The sequence below is a fragment of the Tasmannia lanceolata genome, unplaced genomic scaffold, assembly GCF_043159265.1.
Source record: "Tasmannia lanceolata isolate RefF3 unplaced genomic scaffold, GAP_Taslan_0.1 ptg000013l, whole genome shotgun sequence".
In the NCBI taxonomy this organism is placed as follows: Eukaryota; Viridiplantae; Streptophyta; class Magnoliopsida; order Canellales; family Winteraceae; genus Tasmannia; species Tasmannia lanceolata.
In genome coordinates, this window is record NW_027518690.1 from 43,746,974 (window position 1) to 43,770,098 (window position 23,125).

The window sequence follows — 23,125 nt, forward strand, 5'->3', positions numbered from 1 at the left end:
ACATAAAATAGTTAAAGTGGGAGGCAATAATAAGGAGGACTTTCTTAGGATAAAATATCATATGTAGGTGTTTGGTCCATGGTGTGAAATTATCTATTTTTCACTGAGCATGTCCTGGGAGGAATGTAGGGAATTATCTAGCTAGAGGGATATTTGCTCACTTGGCAACCCAGGCAGTACTTAAATTGGAGGTGTTTTTAGAAATTCTTCATATGGAGGATAGTTTGAAAGTGAAAAGTGATTCCTGTATCACAATCTCGTGGGCCATGGAGATTAGCTATTCTGATTTGGCTCTTCATCTTGCCCTCTCATTATATACAGGGCGATCTTTACCCTCTATGTGCATTAACTTAAAACTTTGATGATCGCTCTAAACACAGAAATTATATGGTGGTCGACCGTGAAATCACAAGGGCAGAGAGAGAGAGAGAGAGAGAGAGAGAGAGAGAGAACCTGCCTCCTTGATTTTAAATCCAAAGAAAAGTAAAAAAGGGGGGCTTTTGATGGGTTTAAAATCAAGGGAAGGGGTGTTTTCTCTCTCCGACCTTTACATGTAAAGGTCGGCCACCATATAAAATCTCCTAAACACAACCCGCCTACAGAAATGGAGGAATCTTTAGAGATGATCATGGTGGTGTTATTAAGGCTTTCTCGGGGCCCATTGGTATGAAGGATTCAAACGATGTGTAGCGGTGTTCCTCTCACGGGTTTGTGCATTTTTTAAGAGAATTTATTCGGAAAAGGTAGAATCCAATCCGATCGTGCACAAACAAACGGAAGGTAGAAATAAAAGCAAACCACAAGATGACATCCAAAATCTCAAAATCTCTCTCTCTCTCTCTCTCTCTCTCTCTCTCCACACACACATAATCATGTGCTCTTCTCTCTTAAAAGATCTCACCCTAGTTCTCCTTTCTTTTTCCCAGTGCAACTAGTGAACAAACATAAAAAAGAGACTCTGAATGGAACGGCCCCAAGAACTAGTCCAATATTCTCGATATGGCGAGGGTGGAGGGGTCCATCTTTCCATGATTGAGTCTGGAATAGAATGACTCAAGGGGGGTGTTCTTGAACACTTAAGTGACTTGGCTTCACTCCAAGAATTCAGCCCAGATTCATGCCAACAGCAGTTCCCAACAGTCGGAAAAAATGAGAAACAAGAGAGGGGAGAGAAACAAACAAAAACCCAAGGGGGAAAAGGTAAAAATTAGCAACTGTCCCAAAGTTCTTTTCTAGCCTTAACCTGATGATTGGTGAATAATTTTATCTCTTTAATAAGTTTCTCAGTAAAACTTAAAAAAAATTCTATTGCTCCTTTCATTCCCAAGCAATCCCAAATTTATGCAGCTCCTCGCCAAAAAATCAAGAGGTACGTAGAAAAGAAAAACAAACATGAAATGAGAACTAATAGCAAAAACTAGATCAACTAGAGCATCACAAGAAATTTATTTGAACAAGTAATTTTCAGCAAATGTAACATACAGAAAATTCAATAAATTTGCCTTCAAATAGGCCTAAATATCTAATTCTAAACCACCCCAGTGTAAGACGACCACAATTTTCCTATATTTTAAGAGTCTAAACTTAATTTATAAACTTTTATTTAACTTAGCTTAAAACATGAAATATAAAAATGAAATAACATCGGAGAAGTGATAGGGTTGTTCATTTATGAAGGAAAGGCTAGAAGAGACCAAACTAGAAGCTCACAAGTTTCCAAGTCTATAGCAAAGTTATCAACAAACTACTACATTTTCAAAACGTATGGTAACCTTCAGAAGAATCAAAGATTGAGTGAAGGAAACCAAACAAAAATCTCTGAGTCCCTTTCATTGATTAAAAAAAAAAGGAAAATTCCCATTAACATCTGCTCCAATGATAAAAATACCTTCGATAATGTCATTGACTGGATAGATCCAAGGAGCAATGATATGGGTATACTACTCGGAAACTTTACATGTCAATCTGAGCATTGAAAATTTAAGGATTGCCCGAATGAACAGAGATCTTCCAAATGACCATCCACCCAAAATTGAATAGCCATTAAAGAATTGCAATGGCATTTTATATCAATTTAGACAAACAAATACATACATCTCCCTCCAGCTTTTGGGCCATTTTCTGATTGAAACTGGCATCTTCGCAATACCTGAGCAAGTAGAAAAACAGAGTCATCAGGAAACAAAAAGCAAAGAGGAAAACAGAGAAGAAAAGGGATGCAAAAGGAGATCATAGATACCCCATATCATACAGGTATGCCACCAAAAAAAAAATCAGCATTTGCATATTCGCGTGGCAGCCCTGTATAAAAAAGAAACAGCTGACCCCAGTGGTTCTTCGTAAAATTAGCCACCATTGTTGTCTATGTCAATATATCTATTATGTGAATTCTTCGATCTGTAGTGAGCAATAAGGAAACAAGAGAAAGAAACCCACTGAATATAAATCTATGGCCCCAAAATAAAAGCATGTATTTCGGCCCAACTAGAGACCGTGTAAAGAATGCCACTCAGTCCTTTCCGTTTAGAAGACCTCTCTTTGATGATTTCCCTTTGTTTCTTCACCAAACCAGAGAGCAATGGAAGGAAAGAGACACCAAACTGACTACCCACTCTCCTAAGGCTTGAACTTGAGCCAACAGCAATCCCTACATCCGCTTCAAGAAGGCAAAGCAAGTCACCCACCGAGTCTCCAATGTAAACAGATAAGTGCTTGCCCATGTCACTATAGCTCTTCAAAGTGTCCTTGAAAGCTTTATTCTTGTCGTTGGGAGACTCCATCTTCTTAACAATTCCCCCCGTGGAAACTGAATCTTCATAAATGAACTCATTTGAATGTACATTCAAAACATTTAAGCCACCTGCTCATCACAAAAAGTATGATGATCTTCATTATCTCCTGGCAGCAAGATCGCAGTCACATAGCAAAAGAAGTCATTTATATATATTCCTTAATTCTTTAGAATAAATAAAAATTATTCAAACTCAAAAGACTTGAGTTACATGGCTTGTCAGAAAAATAAACATGTTTTTTTCTCTTCAAATGGAACCCATCTAATCCTCTATTCCTTGCAAACAGTATTCCTAGTCAATGTGAAGCACATTTGTGTTGGACCATATAGCGCGCTTCTGAACATCTCTAAGATTGCTTGTATGTAAAATGGCAAATTCTTAGAACTCCGGCTACACCGCTTCATGGTTCAACACGAATGCGCTTCACATACAATGTAATACTGTTTGCTGCAATTGATAATCCCAGCCTAAAACCATGTCAAACTATTTCTCTGTAAGTGCTGAAGAGAACAGCAAAAAGCAAACGAGGTTCAGAACTAATCCACAGACGCATTATTTCCTTGAGTTGCTAGGGTTCATGAGAGAAAAGATATACAAGGCCAGTCTATAAGGATCCGTATACCTTTTCAGTGCCAATGGATCATCCATATACATATACCAGTAAGCAAAAGGAGCAACAATTATAATTCTTCGGTGGGTCAATGCTAAAGATGTTCCCACAAAGGGGTTCGATCCCAGCTTACCTGTTGAAAAAAAAAGGATGTTCCCACAAAAACTACCAATATGAAGGATGCATAAACCGGGTATTCTTGAAAAAAGTTGTTTTGGTGCAATTGCTGGCAGGCCCAGAAATGCATCATGGTACTTGCACATGGATGAGGAATGCTTACTGAAAAACTTAAGTTTGGAAATAGACATGGCATACTAGGGTGGACCAAATTTATATCAGGAAGCTCGCTGAAATTATTCTTAGAATATGTGTTCACTGAAATGAGTATATAGAAAGAAAAAGAATAAGGCACTCTCTAACCAGTAAAAGCAACATGCTACCCAATGATCAAGAGTCAAAGTCCCTTGAATTTGCATTAATCTAACCAATAAAAGGCACCAGATAACCCCGGTTATATGGTTAAAAACAAACAACTCAGCACAGAATTCTGGTGACAATCCAGTTTCGTGTCATTTACATGATTAAAGCTAAAAGCCCCCAGGCTCAATCCATTTTAAAAAAAAGAAGTCCCCAGACTCAAAACAGATAATGCATCAAAGTGACGAGCTTCTCAATGATCGGGAATCAATTGAGTACAGATTTAGCAAAAAAATTGACGCTAACAGACTCTGTTAACAATGATTAAGAACAAAATACTTGGCAGAGGTTGAAAATTCCCTATTGTATCATTAACATTACACCAACAGACTCTGCTATCAATGATTAAGAACAAAATACTTGGCAGAGGTTGAAATTTCTCTATTGTCTCATTAACACGGTAAGATAGTACTATAAAAGAGAAGTTGATAATTCAAGGGAGAAGAAAGAAACAATTCAACAAAAGATCTTGGGACCGCAACCCACCTGCCGGTGGCACTGATGCCAACTGGCAAGCAACTTGGAATAAACAATCAGGAAGAAAATCACGTCTAACAAGATACTACCATTTAATATTGTAGGAGAATTAGAAGAGGCATGACTGCCAACCATGCACATAACAACAGATACACAGGACCCATATAGAACTTCAAATTCTCAAGAACAAAAAGATTGGAAATTACCAAGACAATGCAAAATCAAAACGGACCTGAAAATGACATCTACGATTCCCATAAGCTTATGACTCAGAAAAAGTATTGCAGGACATAACCAAAGGAGTAAAAGAACACAAACAATAATTGCTAGAAAGTGCAGGAAACTGGATGGACAAATATGGGATCAATGATCAGCAAAAGTAATGATATGTGTCAAAATCAGTAGTAGATATAGCGGGAAAAGCCAGATTAAAAAAGGGTAAGGCAGGATATGATTATTGCTTCTGCATCAGAAGTAACATTACGCAGGAGAATTGTAAACAACATTGATAACAAATTAGCAGAAATAATCTTCAACAGATAATAGTTGTGCACAGGCAAGGAAAGCTTCCTCACTAGATTTCTCAATCGGATTCAGAAATATCAAATCAGTTTAATGTATTTAATGTAGCAGCAAATGAAATCATCCTAATCCCAAAATCATCCACTTCAAAGATATCTCCCTGAATAGAAATATCATAATTTTGACACGGGCATTAGTCAAGGATTACCATTTTTCAAGAAATTAAATATTTAACATTTTCAGAGTTGAGAATACTTAGAACTAGATAAGCTTTATTTACTTACTAGATACACAAGATAGTCCTCAGTCGGAATGGACTTTGTAAGTTCCACTATCTTAGTGGCAAATAAAAGATACCTGATGAAAAAGCTGATCTAATGAGATCCCCACACCAACAGCATGACAGTATGTGAACATCTGCATTCAGCTCTTCCTTCTTCTTTACAATCTGCTGGAAGAACTCTATGCAACCATCTTGGAGTATTAGATGTTCTCCAGCCCGTTTTATGTCCTCTAAATTCAAGCCCTTCAGTAATCCTGATTCACTGGCTCGAGAATTAGCTCGTTTGTCAGAAAGGTGTTCAAGAGCTTTGCAAAGACCTTCATAGTCAAATGTTTTTGCTGAAAAGATAAAAAAGTGTGAAGGGTAAGAAGGAGTGCCTCCTCATATGTGAATGCCTCTTACTGTTTTTCTAACAACTTCCCTTATGTAACCCATCATATATAATTAGGGGTGAAACTCATGTCGGATTCAACCCGAGTGAAACCCGAAATTTTTTATCTTTTTTTTTTTGTAAGCTTAAAAACTCGGGTTGGGTCGGGTTGGGTTCAGGTTGGAAAAAAGAGTTCCTCGGGTCGGGTTGGCCGAGTTGCACCCCTATATATAATGATTGAAAGACCAAATCATAACTGCAACTCCCTAAGTTACCTTCTTTAGTAGACATAATGCTTTCTATGCACTGTTCATTCTCCTCAGTATATTGCCTGGAAAGGGTATCCCAAGAATTCCTCAAATCAGCTGATGACCTCCCAACATTTAGATTTTCAGGTCCATTCTGACCAGCTATGGGTGCATTTATTATTGCAATCTCAGCTAGGATGGCAGCGGAATCGACAACAGTACATGTCAAATCAAAATCGGAAAATATAATAAGGTGTTGCTCAGCTGCATCATGTACTCTTGATAAAGGGAATACAGTTTGTTGGACAATCGGTAGAGCAGAAAAAAATTCAATTTCTAGTTTCATAGCTTGATGATAAAGTCTTTCTACCACTTCAAGATCCTCTCCTGTCAAAGACGTACTAAGTTTGGTAGGTAAGTCTTTCTCTTAGCAGAGCTGATGCCTGTGTCAAAAAGGACACAATATGAAAATAGGAGTGCAGTTCCAGTGAACATACTTTTAAGACAATATATAGAAAATATTGTGAACAAGTACATCAATTTGAATAGGAGATAGACCTCACAACTTTCGGAGGAATAATTGTCAATCCACTTCTTGTAGGGGTGGCTGGTTTCAACAGAACTCAACAATGCTTGAAGCTCCTTACCCAAAATGGCATAGAGCCTCATGCGAGGAGTCATGAAACCTACTGTGTATGCAGCAACTTTTGTCTTCTCAAAAGGAGTGGCAATTTTGCCTGGACCTTTTCCTCCTTCAATCTTCCATGTGGCAGTTGCGAGAAGGAAATCAGTGTATTTAACTGTTGCTGAGTTGGGAGTGCTCTGTTTTGCGACATTAACACCCCATTCCTGCACGACTGATTCATTCAAAAAACCATGGTTGCCAGAGCGGGAATCAAAAGCGGGAATCGAAACGGGAATCGAAAGCGGGAATCGAAGGCTCCGAGGGAAGAATCCTACTCAAGGTTGCCAGAGCGGGAATCGAAAGCGGGAATCGAAACGGGAATCGAAGCGGGAATTGAAGGCTCCCAGGGAAGAATCCTGCTTCCTTGCAAAAAACTATACTTGCACAAATAATCTCCTCAAAAGATGTAACAGGAACAAGAATCAGCACACACACAATCAAAGTTAGTTCTTGTTGCCTTTATTCCTTTGGATTATTAATAACTTTACCAGAGATCCTCACAGGGTTCTAGCTTTATACTGGACTGCAAACCAATCAATTTCACTGTAGAGAATTTCAGATTCCCAACATGTGCATCAAAATTTGGCAGTGGAAGAAAAGATAACACTTGTTTATCCGCTCTCTATTTGGTTGGACAATTCGGGGTTGAGTATTCAACCAGTGTGGCTTGGTCTGGGACTGAGAGGCATGAATTCTAGCTTTGTTGGATGCATAGTCTAGCAGCCTTTTCTGATAAGTGGTCACATTTTGCGGGGACTTTGTTTAGTAGCAACCCTTTCGACAATATATGAACCAAATAACAAGGTCTTCAGGAGATGGTCGAAGAAATTTATGAAAGAATACATGACCAAATTAAACTATGGGAGGTTGTCTGCAAAATAGTCAAGAAAACATTTGACACTTGAAAATTTCCGCAAGCAGAGGAATCGAAAATAGCAAAAAGGTGTAAGGCTAAAGGCACCATCGAGTGGACACCTCAAAGTCTCAAACTAATGTTGCCGGGATCGCAGTTTGGTTCAGTAAAATTCAATTTGCAGTTTGGAATTCGCAGAGTGCCTAGTTAGACCAATCTCCTCAGTTCAGTTCATTCAATTCACTAAGTTCATGGACTTGATTGTCTGATAAGCAGGGTACATAGAGGATAAAGATATAGTTTAAAAGTAATCTAGAGTGAAAAAAAAAACCATTAATAGATGGGCCACAATTGGCAAAGCTAGGCTTCGACATATTGTAGGCATAACTATCACCTGCCAACTCAAGAAGTTAGCAAAGCATCTCACTAATTCACTAAGTCGCAGAATTTCTTAGCGACAAGAAAATTCTCCTTGGCAAAGCAATTTGCTATTTCACTAATTCGCAGATTTTCTATGCCATGAGAAAATTTTCCTCCAAGCGCTCATCTCCATCATTAAGCCCAATTTTTTTTTTCCGGCTAAGTACTATTAAGCCAAATTCAAAAGAAGACCTTGCTGATTTTGTTTCTAACAAAAATCAGCAATAAAATGCAAAAAAAGCCAAGAAATCTCTTGGGCATCTTAATAAAGTGTTTTTCAATTTTTGTTTCACCAAGATCTCAACTTGATAATATCCATGAAAATTTGAAAACTGCAACTTTGTTCAAGTAATTTTGATTATTCCCACACTTTCTTCAAAGTTGTCCCTCCTCAACGCAAGGCTTGGGTTAGGTCAAGTTAGGGTTGAGGTAATGCTACCTTGGATTGGGGTTGGCATCAAACTCGGCCCAAGTTGCACCCCCTAATTCTTAGTTTCACAACATTTCTTTCGATTCACATTGACTTGTTGATTGAATTTCCATCAAGCTCCCCTCCCCTCTTTATCCATGTTACATGCTATTCCAGATAGATGTCATAGGATTCAATTATCATGGCCTGACAAAAATAGCTTCTCGACAGCTCCACAGTAACCTACCTCACCATTGATTTTGATTCGACGAATATGGATATATCTTTTAAATTCTGTAGCAGAATACATCATCTGTGAAACCTAACCTCACGATGTCCTATATCCACAAAGCGCTATTTCGATTATCTAAAGTAACGGTGTCAGTTTTGGCTCGGGCTCGGAAGCTCGCTCGAGCTCGGCTCGTTAAGCCTCGCTAAGGATTTAATATACACACACACTAAAAGGGTTGTCTAGGGAGTGAAAGGAGGAGGCAAAATATATCACTCCTTTTTTGGAACCCTTTTTGTTGCTTGGACCACCCCCTGTGGTGTAAAAAGAGTAGTCAGATTACACAAGATAGGGCTGTCCAGGGAAGATGATGGTGGAGCTCGGTAAGGCTCGCGAGCCAGAGCCGAGTCCAGGTATTAAGCTTAACGAGTCGAGCCGAGCTGGGCCAAGCTCGGCTCATTCACACCCCTAATCTAAAGAGACCATATTGCCTATAAAACAAGATGAGATTTCAAATGAATGAGTTAAGATCTCCATCACTGTTCAAGTGTCCAACAATAAAATAACCATTCCATACCAAATTAGTTTCAAGACAAGACAATTTGCAACAGAATTTGATAGAGAAAGATCACAAGAAAGCCAAAGCCCTAAAATTTCAAAAGCAGCATGAGGAAAGGAAATAGAAAAAAATAACCTCAAAACCTTACTTCAAAACACCCAGATCAAAACCTAATTCAACAATAAATGAAACTAGACGAAGAAGAAATAACGAAATCATAGACCTAGCCCTAGCAAAATTAAGAATAAAGTAAAAAAATCCAACTTTACCCATGTGCAAAAGCCTTCAGAAAATTAACCTGTAGCCAACACCATTTCTTTCTGGAATTTGATCCAGAACCGGCGCGCTGGACCTTCTTCGCTCCACATCACTCCCATAGATTGTCTTTAGGAATTTGATTTGTTTCATTGTTTCATCGCCCTTTAGAGAAACTTCACAAGTTTGAATATTAATCGGCTGAGATGGCCAATAATTCTCAATATCTCATGTTTATAACAATTTATGGCAAAGTGGTCTGAGAAACATTTAGCTAATAATAATACAAATTTCTTACATCCGCCGGGTATAGGCCTAATACCGAAATCTCGGCCGAGGTGAAAACCGATATTAGAAGACATGGGGAATTCATCAATCTTAGTGAAGGGAATGCCATAAGCATTATTACAATGTGTGTAAACAGATATTACACTAACTAACAAACATCTTATTACACTTGACAAATAACCTTAAGAACCTTCAAACATAAGCATTATTACAATGTGTCTAAACAGATATTACACTAACTAACAAACATCTTATTATTACACTTGACAAATAACCTTAAGAACCTTCAAACTAAACATGACTTTGACTGAAACCTGCCCATACACAATTTCATTTTCACATTTGAACCAGAAAGTAGAGATGAAGAACAAAGGAAGAAATGAGAAGAAACTGAAGTTTTAAGGAGTCTCGGTCCTGGAATCAATTGCCAAAATGGTGCTCAAGTTCATGGGCTTCATGTACAGAGTCGACCCGGTCAGGATCTGCCTCACGATGAACCGGTTTGCTCTCTCCGTTGGATGAAAGGGGTCCCAGAATGCGTAGATATCTCTATTAGGACAAAGGTTTGATAGTCGTGTGCAAAGCCCAAGCCCATTATAGGGCCCTTGCCCACAGCAAGCAATCTTTGATGTCACAAAACCTGGCCAGTGCAACCAGCAAAAAATAGTTTATATAAGATATACATGGGCTTGGAAAATTCCGTTTCAAAATGGGTTTTGTTGTATTTGAATTGTATTGTAGATTGTAGTCTTCATATGGCTTGTTCATAGATCTAGTAAGCTTATGGGGTCTGGGCTGCTCATCCCAAAGAGCCCAATGTCGATGGCCCGTATCTTAAAAATCATAAATGGGCCTTGGGCAATTGGTAGTAGAAACCTTAATTTTGGCAAAAAGACTTTTTTGATGGACCCAGATGGTCCAATGTATCCGAAAGTATCCAAACATTGATGGACATGATTTGGGCACAACAACTAGATCAAGTCCGTGTCTATTAATTATTAGATCCATCTTGTAAGTTCCAATATTATTTGGGATCAACTAAAATGTTAAATCAACATTTCATTCTTCCCACTTTTCATTTTCATGATTCTCTTCATTATCTATAGTTTCTTCTCTTCCCTCCCCTAACTCTAAGCGCTAAGTAGGATCCATAAACTACCCTGAAAAGGATAAAACCAACAAGAGACTGAATGGATCGCGACCAAGACATAGTGGATCCGATTTGAAGTGGATCCATTGACACTATGGATTCATTAAACTACGCATTTCAATGTACAAAGCCCGTTAATTTGAACGGTCATTAATGAGTTTTTTGGGCTTCAACTATCCGAGGTGAGGTCGACTAGATGAATGGGCCTGATCTCACGTACATAGTATAATGTGTGAGGTAAAGATGGTGAGCCCATTAATGTTCAATTGGGCACAATGCGATTCAAATGGATCTCCGTCATTGTCTCTCATGAAGCCCATATAATGTACTTGGGGATCTCCAAAATTTAATGGATTAAGTCCTTCATTTCCACAAACAGAAGATGAAGGGCAATCATGGATTGTTCACATTTATTTATGAGCTATTGGGCCTTACCTTTGATGACAAGGTGGGCCAACTTGCGTAGGACAACCTCGATCACTACCCAATATAAATTTGATCATAAAAGCCCATGAACCACTTAAACCCGGTGTAAAACAAAACGTCCTTCAAAATTGAAGACCAAAGTACCCTTTTCAGAGAGAGTACAAATGTTTCTGATTGGGGCCCGACCATGTGGACATGGTAATAGGGTTGCAAACTGGCAATCATAGTTCCCAACAGTTTGTGGGCCAGAATCCGAATGATTTTTTCTCTGGGCCCACCTTCATATGGATACATAATTACCTCTACTCGTCATGATATTTTTGCACTGGGCCCACCCTCTGATGGTACCCAATTAAAGAAAATGATTTATTTTCCCTCTTTCCTTCCCCGAACCAACCCTTGTACTGTAGAAAGAGTAGTCATAAATACACTATATGGGGTGGCCAGGGGGGGGGGGGGGGGGAGAAAAGGGGCGAATATATCACTTCCCCCAATTACATGTCCAATTTATTATTTCTATGGCCCAAACAAGCCTCTAACAAGACCAAAACTTCGCTCCAGTACAGTTAGGAGGAAGTTCCTTCAGTACACATACATGGCCAAGTAAAATTATGGCATGTGTTGCTCTCCTAAGAAATAGGAGTTATGGGTATTTTAGTAAATACAGGCACACGAGTATATGTGAAGGTACTGGCCGAGGAACTTCCTCCTAACTGTACTAGAGCGAAGTTTTTTTCCTCTAATAATTAGGCTTTCGATCATCATTTAAACTACGAAGGAGTAAGTTTTTTACCAAATGCTTGTGGTGCACTGATGAAATCAAAATGTGTTTGCCCGGTGTTGGCCGCTATGAAGACGTCACCTCCGATCTGCCTGTTTAGAGAACTCAACATCTGATTGAGCTGAGGGTTAAATAGACCCGCGGCTCGTTGCAATTCAGGGGCACAGTTGCCGTCCCGGCTTCGCATGGCTAGCTCGGCCGGAACACAACCCATGGGCCCGGTTCCGGTCACCAGAACCCTTCGAGCGCCCAATTCGTACATCCTCTGAAACACAATCACAAACACAAATAAAACTCTTAGATCATTGTCTTAAACTAATTTCAACAATCATAAGACGTTAATTTTAATCCAATTTTAAGGGAAATGATATTTCCACCCCCTTTTGTTTTTTATTGTCCAAATGGTAATTTCATTTTTCAGTTTTTCACCCCTTATATTTGTCTTTATCTCAAAATAGGCATCATTTCCAGGAAAAGAGAAATAAAATGGGGTGGAATTATCATCTTCACCATGTTAAGTATCTTTCATGCATGAGAATCGACTTTCATAGTCTAACCCATCAGATATCTACAAGCACAAATTATCATTGAAAGGGAAATGATATCAGGACAACCATATTCTTGTCTCTTATTTAAAGAACTGTTAAAGGTTCTCCCAAGCCAATCTAAATATAAAAGGCAAGCTGAGTTAATGCATTTATCAAAACATGGTTGTGCTGATATCATTCCATTGAAACACAAAATAAAATGATATGTGAACGTGTTGTATTGCTGGAAAAGTGGTTGGAAATATCAAGTATCATCTTAATTAAAGGGAATGATGGCCCATGGAGCAAAAGTGGGCGAATGTATCAATCCCTAATTGAAACAAAAACTATGAAGAAATCACATAGAAAATGTGATATGTGGGGAACAGAAAAATTTACCAATAGAACTCTTCTGTACTCTGAGATCAGATATCGAACATAGTCAGGTAGCGCGAATTGGCGAGACCTGGCCGAGAACGGGACTAAGTAGTAATTATTAACAAAGTCATTGCCGCCGAGGGTAATTAAGACGAGCGCCTGGTTCACGAGCCTCTGAGTCCCGTCCGGGCCGAGTTGCTCACTCACTCTTCGTTGGTATTGCTCGAAGTACTCTAATTGCTTATAGATCCTAATTATGTTTAGCTGCAAAAGCAAATCCAAGTTAATTGTGTTTACGAAATTTTGAAGCAGTTCGTAGAGGAGCATAGAGAGGTAGAATTGAATTAACATAGGCCCATAAGTTAATTGGGCTTACGAATTGGGAGCCGGTGTCATTGAGGATTCCAATTCCGGCCGAGGCGAAGTTGGCGCCAACTAGTAGCCTTGATCCTGTTAGTTGTGGGCTCAAGTAAGGCAATGTGGTCTCGGTGCCCATGCTTTCACCTATTGTGAGTTACAGTAGTTAGTTAATTTACAATGGAGACACTAACAAAAGCAATTAAGAAATTATTAGGAAAATGTAGGGGTGCAACTTGGGTCGGGTCGGGTTGAGCTCTTGGTAAAAAACCAAAACCCAATTTTATGGCAAATGCTCAGCCCCAATTCCGAAAAATTGACCCAAATTGCACCCCTACATTTTCCTAATCATTTTTTAAATATAAGGATGCAACTTGGATCGGGTTGGGTTGAGCTTTTGCTAAACATGAACTGGAATCAACCCGAATACGAACCCAATTTTTTGGTAAAACTCAACCCGAATTCCGAAAAATTCGATCCGAGTTGCACCCCTAGAAAAATGGGATCAGGTCACCCAACTGATAAGGTCTGCCATGTTGAGGCCATTCGAGAAACGGCCCGTGGGCCGGCCCGTCGGATAATCAATTCCGTATGGAGGTGAGTCCGCTCGAGCTGTTGTGACCAAGTAGTCATTGTTGCCACTGTCTACTAGCGAATCACCAAAGACGAAGAAAGCCCGAGCCTCCACAGAGGGCCCTAGGGTGGCCAATGTAGTTAAAGATATCAGAGAAGCAAGGAGGACAGAGAGGCGATCCATGGTGGTTTTGGAAGTAGGGTGGAAGACTACTTTTTCTCTAGAACACCCTTGGGTTCACCTATAAAGCCTTAGTTAGGGGGCTTTATATAAGGTTACATGTGACCCAAATGGGATATGCTAGGAAATTTTATGGAAAGCCATTTTGCACCAGAATTTTGCATGAGAGAACAGCCTCATAGGCTCACTTTGAAGCAGATTTGTTTCTTATTCATTTAATTCATTTGAGGTGGCTGTTCTCTCTTGCAAATGTGAGCTGTGAAATGTCTTTCTCCAAAATTGCACTACTCAACAAATCGGTGGCCTTCAATTCCTCAACTTAATGGCCCTTTTCCAAGGCAGTAAGAAAGATGTGGGCCACGGTTTGGTCCTTTGTCACATGAGTAACTACAAAAACGTACAGCTCCATGAATGACTGAAACTTAATTTTGTTCTCACCCATCTCCCATGAATAGCTAGGAGCTTGAGGTTCATGGGAAATCCATAGCATCTTGATGATCATGTCTTGTGTAATCAAGACCGTTGATCATGCGGAACATAATGAGACTACCCACATGGTATTGATCCGTGCCGATCAGACGACTCATGCGTAAGATAAAAGACTATAAATATCAAAGGTTTTAAGGCAAAATTAACCATGAACTATGCTTAATGGATCAAGGACCTAGTGTCACCCAATCAAAGTGATTTTAATGGAATTTGGCCGGCCGGACTTATTTAGCAATAAAAGTGTCTTTTAGGAAAGAGACTAACAACTACTATCTTCCCAGCATCTTTATTTTTTTCTTTTTAATAAATGAGACTTTTGAGTGTTGACCCTCGTGTCCACTACAACTTGTGACTATCTCATGTTTAATCCAAACTCCCCACCGAAAAATACTAAATACATATGGGCTATGCCCTGGGTCCATGACATCAAATTGGGGGAAAAAGAAAGTAACTTTTATGCTCCTTCCTAAAAGACATTTATTGGGACCTACATCTTCCTGAAAAGGCAATTAAGGCCCACTCAAATGCCATTGAGAACACCCTCATCATACATTTATTCTTTCTTCCTTATTAGGGTTTTGCAATAATAATCTTCTTCTAGCTTAAACCCTAGATGCCACCCCTATTATTCATTTATTTTTTTCCTTGTTAGGGTTTTGCAATAATAATCTTCTAGCTTAAACCCTAGATGGCACCCTTTATTTTTTACTTCTTTTTTCTTTTTCACTCTGTATACTTTTAGGATTTTGTGTAGAAGGGTAGCTGACATGTAATGGTTTCTCTACCATTACAAGTCGCAAGCCATCATGATATCTTTGTTGCACCTCCCATGCTAGCCAAGACTTATGAAGGCTTCAGCTAAGGCTTCATAAATTTTGCACGTACCCAAGTAATTCAACTACATAAATCTGTGGGGTTGAATATTAAGTGGAGTAGCTGAATACACCTCCTCAATCCTCAAACAAATTCATGTAAAACTTACGTACCAACAAGCTAGGGTTTCCACAACAGAGAAGACATGAATCATGGTAGGGTTTTCGCAACAGAGAAGACACCAATCAACCGACTCATCTTTTTCAGGCTATTCAATTCCATGAAGTACCCATAAGATAATTTCCCAACTTTACTTAAATACCTTCCCAACCTTAAACTGAAAAATTTGGTACAGTTCACAGTGGCACTTGTTCATGTTAAGTAGCCCTAAACATGCAAAATCCATAGTTAGATCGGCACGATGTACGTAGGTACAACTGAAGTATGCTATGTAGGTTATACTTCGGTTGTACGTATGTACAACGCACCGTAACCGCCCACCCCGCCACACACACACGGACACACAAACACTCACACAAATAAGTCGGTATCTAACTATGGATCCCACCTAGGGCTGCAACTCGGGTCGGGCGGGTCGGGTTTTGGAGAACCCAACCCTACCCAAGAAATATCTCGGGTCGGGTCGGGTTTTTTTTCGGAAAACCCACGATTCCCAAACGCGGCCCTACCCATGATAAATCTCGGGTCGGTTCGGGTCGGGTCGGGTTTTTTCACATTGACGCAATTTTTTAAGGAAAATTCTTGTTTGGCAAGGCAACTCAACTCATAGAAGCAGAAATTACACTCACATTACACTTGAATCAAACAATGATGTAATTACACTCACATCACACTTGAATCAAACAATGCTGGAATCAAACAATGTTGTAATTACAATCAAACACTTGAATCAACTCAACTCATAGAAGCAGAAATTACACTCACATACAGTAACAGTGAGTGCGTGGGTTTTCACTTTTAACTTTTAACTAACAATAGAAAAAAATGTACATACTATAACTTATGTAACTCGGGCCGGGCCGGGCCGGGCCCCTTCAAACCCGGCTCGACTCGAGATTCATGTGGACTTTTGAATGCTCAACCCGGCTCGACCCAAAACCCATGAAACCTGAACCCAACCCAGGCTATTTTCGGGTCGGGTCGATGCGGGTCGGGTAAAACCCGGCTCGAGTTGCAGCCCTAATCCCACCTATGGGAGTATTTGAAAAAATTAATGACAATAAAAATAAAAAAGAAGAAATACATTTGTGGACATAAAGATATTTCTTTGTCCAAACATCATCATTTCTAGAGATTTGTGGTGTGATCTTTATCAATTATTTGCACCAAATGTCTTAAGCATTAATGTATCAAATTAATTTGCTTCACCATGAGGCTTGAGAGGCCACGACGCCTGCCGACAATGTCGCATTCTAGAAGTACACCCCAAAATGTTCAAATTTTGCTTCAACACATTTGATACAAATGAAACCATCTTAGAACATTCAATAAATACTTCTTTTTTTCCTTTTTTGGGGGAAGTAATTATTTGTGTACTGTAATAATCAACTGGGGCTTCAATTTTATGACATTTTTTTATAAGAAAATAAAATAAAATTGGAATATGGAAATAGGATTCATGGTTAGAACAAGGGGAGATTTTATACGGTGTTTGAGGTTAAAGTCCAGTATTTTTCAAAAAAGTACAGTGGGCCCACTTCATAAGATGATTCAAACTATTTATCTGTTGGATTTGGCCGCTATGTAAAGAGGTTGTACCCCGTAAATCAACTCGATAGGATGATCCTAACCCTCGGATTTATAAAATTTCCCATAATATGCAGTCCCTCTGCAAATCAGAGGGTTAGGGTCATCCTATGGAGATGATCCTATGAGGTTGTGGCCCAACAAATGAACAGTTTGGATCATCCTATGAAGTGGGCCCAACTTACTTTTTGAAAAAATAATGGACTCTATTCCACACACCAGAAAAAATGGACACAGTTATACACTTATTTGTCTCCCTTTAGATATTTGTCTCCCCTTCCTTCCTAATGTATCTTGCTTTTGGACCCTAGAGGCCTAGACATATTAGTTGTTGAAATTTAGAATGAACTGTAGAGATGAAGATCATAAATGCTTTAAAAATGCCACAAAAATAGCTGTTTTTGGAAACAAGGTGAAATCCCTTAAATACCTAATTAATTTTCTAAGAAAATGAGAGATTAGGAGAGATGTCTTAGGAAATCATTTCCAAAACAGGATTTCGTTTGGATATTAAAGATGGACAGACTTTTCCGCAATATCCTAGGCGTGGGCGGGCAAGATTTCATCTGGAGATTAAAGAGAGGCGAACATTTTGGCAAAATCCAAGGGGGAGGGCAAGATTACGTTTGGAAATTATAGAGTAGCAGAAATTTTCAGGGGCGGGCAAGATTACGTATGGAAATTATAGCGTAGCAGAAATTTTAGGCAAAAATCTTGGGGGGGGGGGGGGGGGGGGGGGGTGCAACTGCCCCCTCGCCCCCCCCTTGGCTCCATCTCTGCATGTGAATATGTATCAGGCATTATTGTTGTAAACCTTAAAACATGCATGAATTAATAAAAGCTGAAAGACTAGGATCTAAATTTTAAAATTTTAGGCAAATCCCATTAATGTGGAAGTAACCAAATCGGTACACACACTACCCCCTGCTTTTGTTACAACAATCTAAGTATTGATATTCATTGAACCCAAATACTTCTTTTATTTTTTGTTTTTTTTGTGGGGGAGGGTGGTGGGGAATTGAACTAAATGCCTGTACTATAGATCTTGACTTCGTTCCATGTAATTGATGATGGACTACTTTGGCCTTATCAAGATTCAAGAGAGGTGAAGTTGACAAGAAGTACTAGCTGCAGAGCATTGAACAGTTTGAACTACACTGTTTCAAAGCTTGAAGATTTAGTTGAGATAATAAATGATAGGGAAAATGACCAAATAGAAGGGGTTTCTACTGACCATGACATTTCAAGAGGGGTGTTTTCTAAATCACCAATCAAGAGTGCATATGACTAAAATGCCCTTGACTCTCTCTCTCTCTCTCTCTCTCTCTCTCTCTCAAATCACCTTTTTGAAATGATTACATTTAGAGAAAAACAAATCCCAAAACCCACCTTTTTCTCTCTTCTTCTTCTTCCTCCCACCTACCAAAAAAACGTACTTATGAAAAACCCAAAAACCTCCACTGTTAGATGCCAAAAGCTCCATTCTATTGCTGAAAACCTCATTTTTAGATGTAAAAGCCTTCCTAACCCTTCATTGCATTGCACAACGCCTCCATTTTCAACAAATATTGGAAAAAAACGTTATTGGATTTGGAAATCTTAAAAATCTTCACTAGAAACCACCATTCAATTGCAGAAAGCTTCCATTTAATGGAAAGTTGTGTATTTTTACCCCTCTCCCATCTCTTTCCATTATAAGGCATGTTTATAAACTTGAATGAAAGTTTTCCATGTTAAACCACTGTCTTCCATTGCAGAAAGCCTTCAATCACTATTTAATCTTATTTAAATTACTTTAAATACTTTATAATCATTGTTATTTTTCTGTAAACCACTAATTTCTTAAGTTTAACCAGTATTTCACTACCATAAACCGGTACTGAAGTGGGTGTTTATAAGTGGTTTATATAGCTTCTTTGATTAAGAATCCTCCGTAGTGGTTTATAATCGTAATTAGTGATTTATTAAGGCTTACCAGTGGTTTAGAGTGTTTATAATTGGTTTATAAGGATTTATAAATGATTTATACAGGGTGAGCAGTAGTTTATAGTGTTTATAAGTGGTTTATATAGGCTTATAAGTGGTTTAGAGTGTTTACAACTGGTTTATATAGGGTAAACAGTGGTTTATATAAGTCTATCAGTGATTTAGAGTGTTTATAAGTGGTTTATGTAGGCTTATCAGTGATTTAGAGTGTTTATCATTGGTTTATACAGGGTAAGAAGTAGTTTATAGTGTTTATAAGTGGGTTATATAAGCTTATCAGTGGTTTAGAGTGTTTACAACTGGTTTATATAGGGTAAACAGTGGCTTATATAAGCCTATCAGTGGTTTAGACTGTTTATAAGTGGTTTATGTAGGCTTATCAGTGGTTTAGAGTGTTTATACATGGTTTATGCAGGGTAAGAAGTAGTTTATAGTGTTTGTAAGTGGTTTATATAGGTTTATCAGTGGTTTAGAGTTTTTACAACTGGTTTATATAGGGTAAACAGTGGTTTATATAAGCCTATCAGTGGTTTAGACTGTTTATAAGTGGTTTATGTAGGCTTATCAGTGGTTTAGTGTGTTTATACATGGTTTATACAGGGTAAGAAGTGGTTTATATAGACTTACCAGTGGTTTTAGAGTGGCTTATCAGTGGTTTATAGTGTTTATAAGTGGTTTATATAACCCTATCAGTGGTTTAGAGTGTTTATAAGTGGTTTATATAGACTTACCAGTAGTTTTAGAGTGTTTATAAGTTGTTTATTTAGGATTACCAATGGTTTAGAGTGTTTATAAGTGGTTTATATTGGCTTAACAGTGGTTTATAGAATTTATAAGTGGTTTATATAGGGTAAGCAGTGGTTCATATTTCCTTGTCATGACTTAGTAGTGGTCTAGAGTGTTTAAAAGTGGCCCGAATTGTCTTAGTAGTGGTTTATGTTGTTTTATGGAGATTTAGTAGTGGTTGAAGTTGTGCATAATTCTAAAATGGCTGCTTTACTTGTTAATTGGAATGATTTTTTTTCAATTGGTTATTTTGACAATGATTTAATTTTGTATAAACAGAAGAACGGTAGAACGAAGAGCTTCTTTTATCTTATATGTCGACGGCTTTGTAAAGGATGCGGTATCATTTGAATACATCGGCGGGAAGAAGTTGCCCGTAATTGTGGGTCGAAAAAAAATTGTGAAAAAATTGGAAGCAATTAGGGGTTTAAACCAAACTTTAGGGCTCTAAACCATATAATTCTAAGAAATTAGGGGTTCAAACAAAACTTTACGACTTTAAACCATATATTTCTAAAAAACATAACCAAACTTTAGGGCTTTAAACCATAGATTTCTAAAAAAAAATTAGGGTTTTAGTTGCTGATTTTCCAAACTGAAAGAGAGAGATAACTTATTGGTTTGAGTCTAAACTGATTTGGGAAAATTATAGAGTTTTCTAAACTGATTTTCCAAAATATACGGTTTTCTCAACTAATTTGGGAAAATATAGGGTTTTCTAAACTAAATTTCTAAACCAAATTTGGAGGTTTAAACCAATAATCTGTGAAAAATTTGGGGAAAATTAGGGGTTTAAACCAAACTTTAAGGCTTTAAACCATAGATTTCTAAAAAACTTAGGGGTTTAAACAACTGAAAGGGAGAGACTACCAACCTGTGAGAGGAGGTTCACTCAGAATAAGAGGATACCGAAGAGAGGTGCACGAACCTGAGGGGCATTGTGACCCTCTAATGGACGGTTGGGATCATCCCATGAGAGAAAGAGGGCATTGTGGCCCTCTAATGGACGGAGAGAGGGGCATTGTGACCCTCTAATAGACGGTTGGGATCATCCCATGAGAGAGAGGGGGCATTGTGGCCCTTTAATGGACGGTTGGGATCATCTCATGAGAGAGAGGGGGGCATTGGGGCCCTCTAATGGACGGTTGGGATCATCCCACGAGAGAGAGAGAAAGGGGGGGCATTGTGGCCCTCTAATGGACTGTTGGGATCATCCCATGAGAGAGAAAGAGAGAGGAATTGTGGCACTCTAATAGACGGTTGGGATCATCCCATGAGAGAGAGGGGGCATTGTGGCCCTTTAATGGACGGTTGGGATCATCCCATGAGAGAGAGGGGGCATTGGGGCCCTCTAATGGACGGTTGGGATCATCCCACGAGAGAGAGAGAGAGTCCTCTAATGGACTGTTGGGATCATCCCATGAGAGAGAAAGAGAGAGGAATTGTGACCCTCTAATTGATGGTTGGGATCATCCCATGAGAGAGAGAGAGAGAGAGAGAGAGAGAGAGAGGTGACGGTATTTTAAAAATGAGGGTATTTTTGTCCTAAACCCTTGCAAACCAGTCACCATCACTATAGATTGGTTATTTCCAAGTCTCCCCTCTTCATATGTCATAGTCAGTAGAAAGTCATTTCATTTGGTCATTTTCCCTAAATGATATGCACTTCTAAGGATAAAATGACATGACTGTTAATCATTCCACTTTCTTTGAGATGAAAACTTCATAGTACCAAAAAACAAGGTGTGCACAACACGCACGACATTCAACGGCTGTGAAAGCATGGCAGCATGGCACGCTTGTGATCTGCATGCGCAATGTACATTGCGAGAGACAGGGCTGTGCAAATTGGAAATAAAAAGCAATCAATATCTACACATCAGAAACCTGCATTATATCTATGTAGTAAACTCCTTACGCCTGGTAACAACCTCCATGGTTTTTCAGGGGTTTTGAGTTGCCACATCAGCACTGTACAGTGTCTGGTTGTCATTTACAAATGTCAAATATCAGCAGAATCGGAAGATGTTCGTAGCCTGTCAGCATTAGGGGTGTCACGGATCCACTTCGGATCAGATCCACCTGTGTCTCGGTCACGATCCATTCAAATTTCTTATTAGTCAGATCAGATTTAGAGTGTTCTTCAGATCCTACACCCTACGTCTCCGTCACAATCCATTTCAAATCGGACCTTCCATCGGAGTGGTCCTAATAGGTCCTACTGACATTTTACACAGTTAAAATTTCCAAAAAAGTACGAATGCAAACGTGACTGGTAGGGAAGGTTTCAAATTTCAGTTTTGGATTGCGTTTCGGTCCTCACCTAAACCAAAATCGGTCGTAATCTACTCCAAGGCTATTTTCACTCCTAATTTATTTCAACCGAAATTTCGGTAATTTCAACCAAAATTTCGGTAATTTTGGCTGAAATTTCGGTATAATATTAAATAATTATAAAAAATTCATATTTTTGGTTGAAATCCCTTAAATTTCAGATGAAATTTCAGGATAAACAAAATTTCGGGGCGACCGAAATTTTGAAATTTCGCCCAAAATAAACTACAGTTTCGGGTATCATCGATTTCGGTTTCGTTATCGACCGAAACACGAAATTTTGGATTTCGGTTGAAATTTAAAACCTTGCTTGTAGCTACAAGGGTGAGCTGTAGGCCGCATTCATGGCAACGCAGTGGACTAGGGACTTGAGGACAAAGGTTAGAGAAGAAAGAGATGAGGGTGACTGAGCTTTGAGAGAGATGAAGGGAAAATTACTAAAAATAGGAATTGTTCCAAAAAACATGCATATGGCTTATATTTACTAAAATAGCCCTAAAAGAGTAAAGAGTATTTTCGTAAAGGAGACGATATCACCACTACCATATTTGATGATCTCACTCCTTACTTTATTACAAAAGTACGGTACGGCCCGCACCATAGGATGATCCAAACCGTCCATTAGATGGGCCACAGCCTAAATAGGTTGTACCCCAAAAATCAATTTTATAGGTTGATCCTAACCTTCTATAGATCGGAGGGTTAGGATCAACCTATGGAAATGATTTTTGGGGCACAACCTATTTATTTAGGCTGTGGCCCATCTAATGGACGGTTTGGATCATCCTATGGTGCGGGCCATACCGTACTTTTTAATAATGTGAGGAGGGCGACCATCAAAATTCGGTTGTGATGATATCATTTCCCTTTCGTAAAATAGTATAATAAAAGCTTTTTTTGGTTGTATAGATCCGAGATCGGTAATAATTTAGGATCCTAGGATAGGGTCCTGAAATGTGTCCATGGATCCTGGTTACGTGTCCAACTGTCCATGGATCCTGATTATGTGTCCCTAAGTCTGCATCCTCCCGGCTAACGTGGCAGCCCGGACTCATCCCTGAAAATTCCTATCAGATTTGGTGACTCCCAGGATTTGTTCG

The 23,125-nt window shown here is 38.9% G+C and overlaps 1 protein-coding gene and 1 pseudogene across 2 annotated transcripts; both read right to left on the reverse strand.

Moving 5' to 3' along the window:
- Positions 1 to 1,644: 1,644 nt before the first annotated feature.
- LOC143891302 (bifunctional TH2 protein, mitochondrial-like) lies at positions 1,645 to 9,311 on the reverse strand (annotated as a pseudogene). Its single transcript, XR_013255289.1, has 6 exons — positions 9,233 to 9,311; positions 6,338 to 6,735; positions 5,807 to 6,222; positions 5,236 to 5,499; positions 2,240 to 2,860; positions 1,645 to 2,149 (listed from the first exon to the last, which is right to left on the reverse strand). The product of XR_013255289.1 is annotated as a bifunctional TH2 protein, mitochondrial-like (transcript).
- Positions 9,312 to 9,613: 302 nt separating this feature from the next.
- On the reverse strand, positions 9,614 to 13,993 carry LOC143890193 (GDSL esterase/lipase LTL1-like). The gene is made up of 5 exons (XM_077394773.1): positions 13,616 to 13,993; positions 13,116 to 13,243; positions 12,761 to 13,003; positions 11,847 to 12,099; positions 9,614 to 10,117 (listed from the first exon to the last, which is right to left on the reverse strand). Exons 1-5 carry the CDS (start codon positions 13,851 to 13,853, stop codon positions 9,876 to 9,878), a joined length of 1,104 nt encoding a protein of 367 aa, XP_077250888.1. The 5' UTR covers positions 13,854 to 13,993; the 3' UTR covers positions 9,614 to 9,875.
- Positions 13,994 to 23,125: the final 9,132 nt, after the last annotated feature.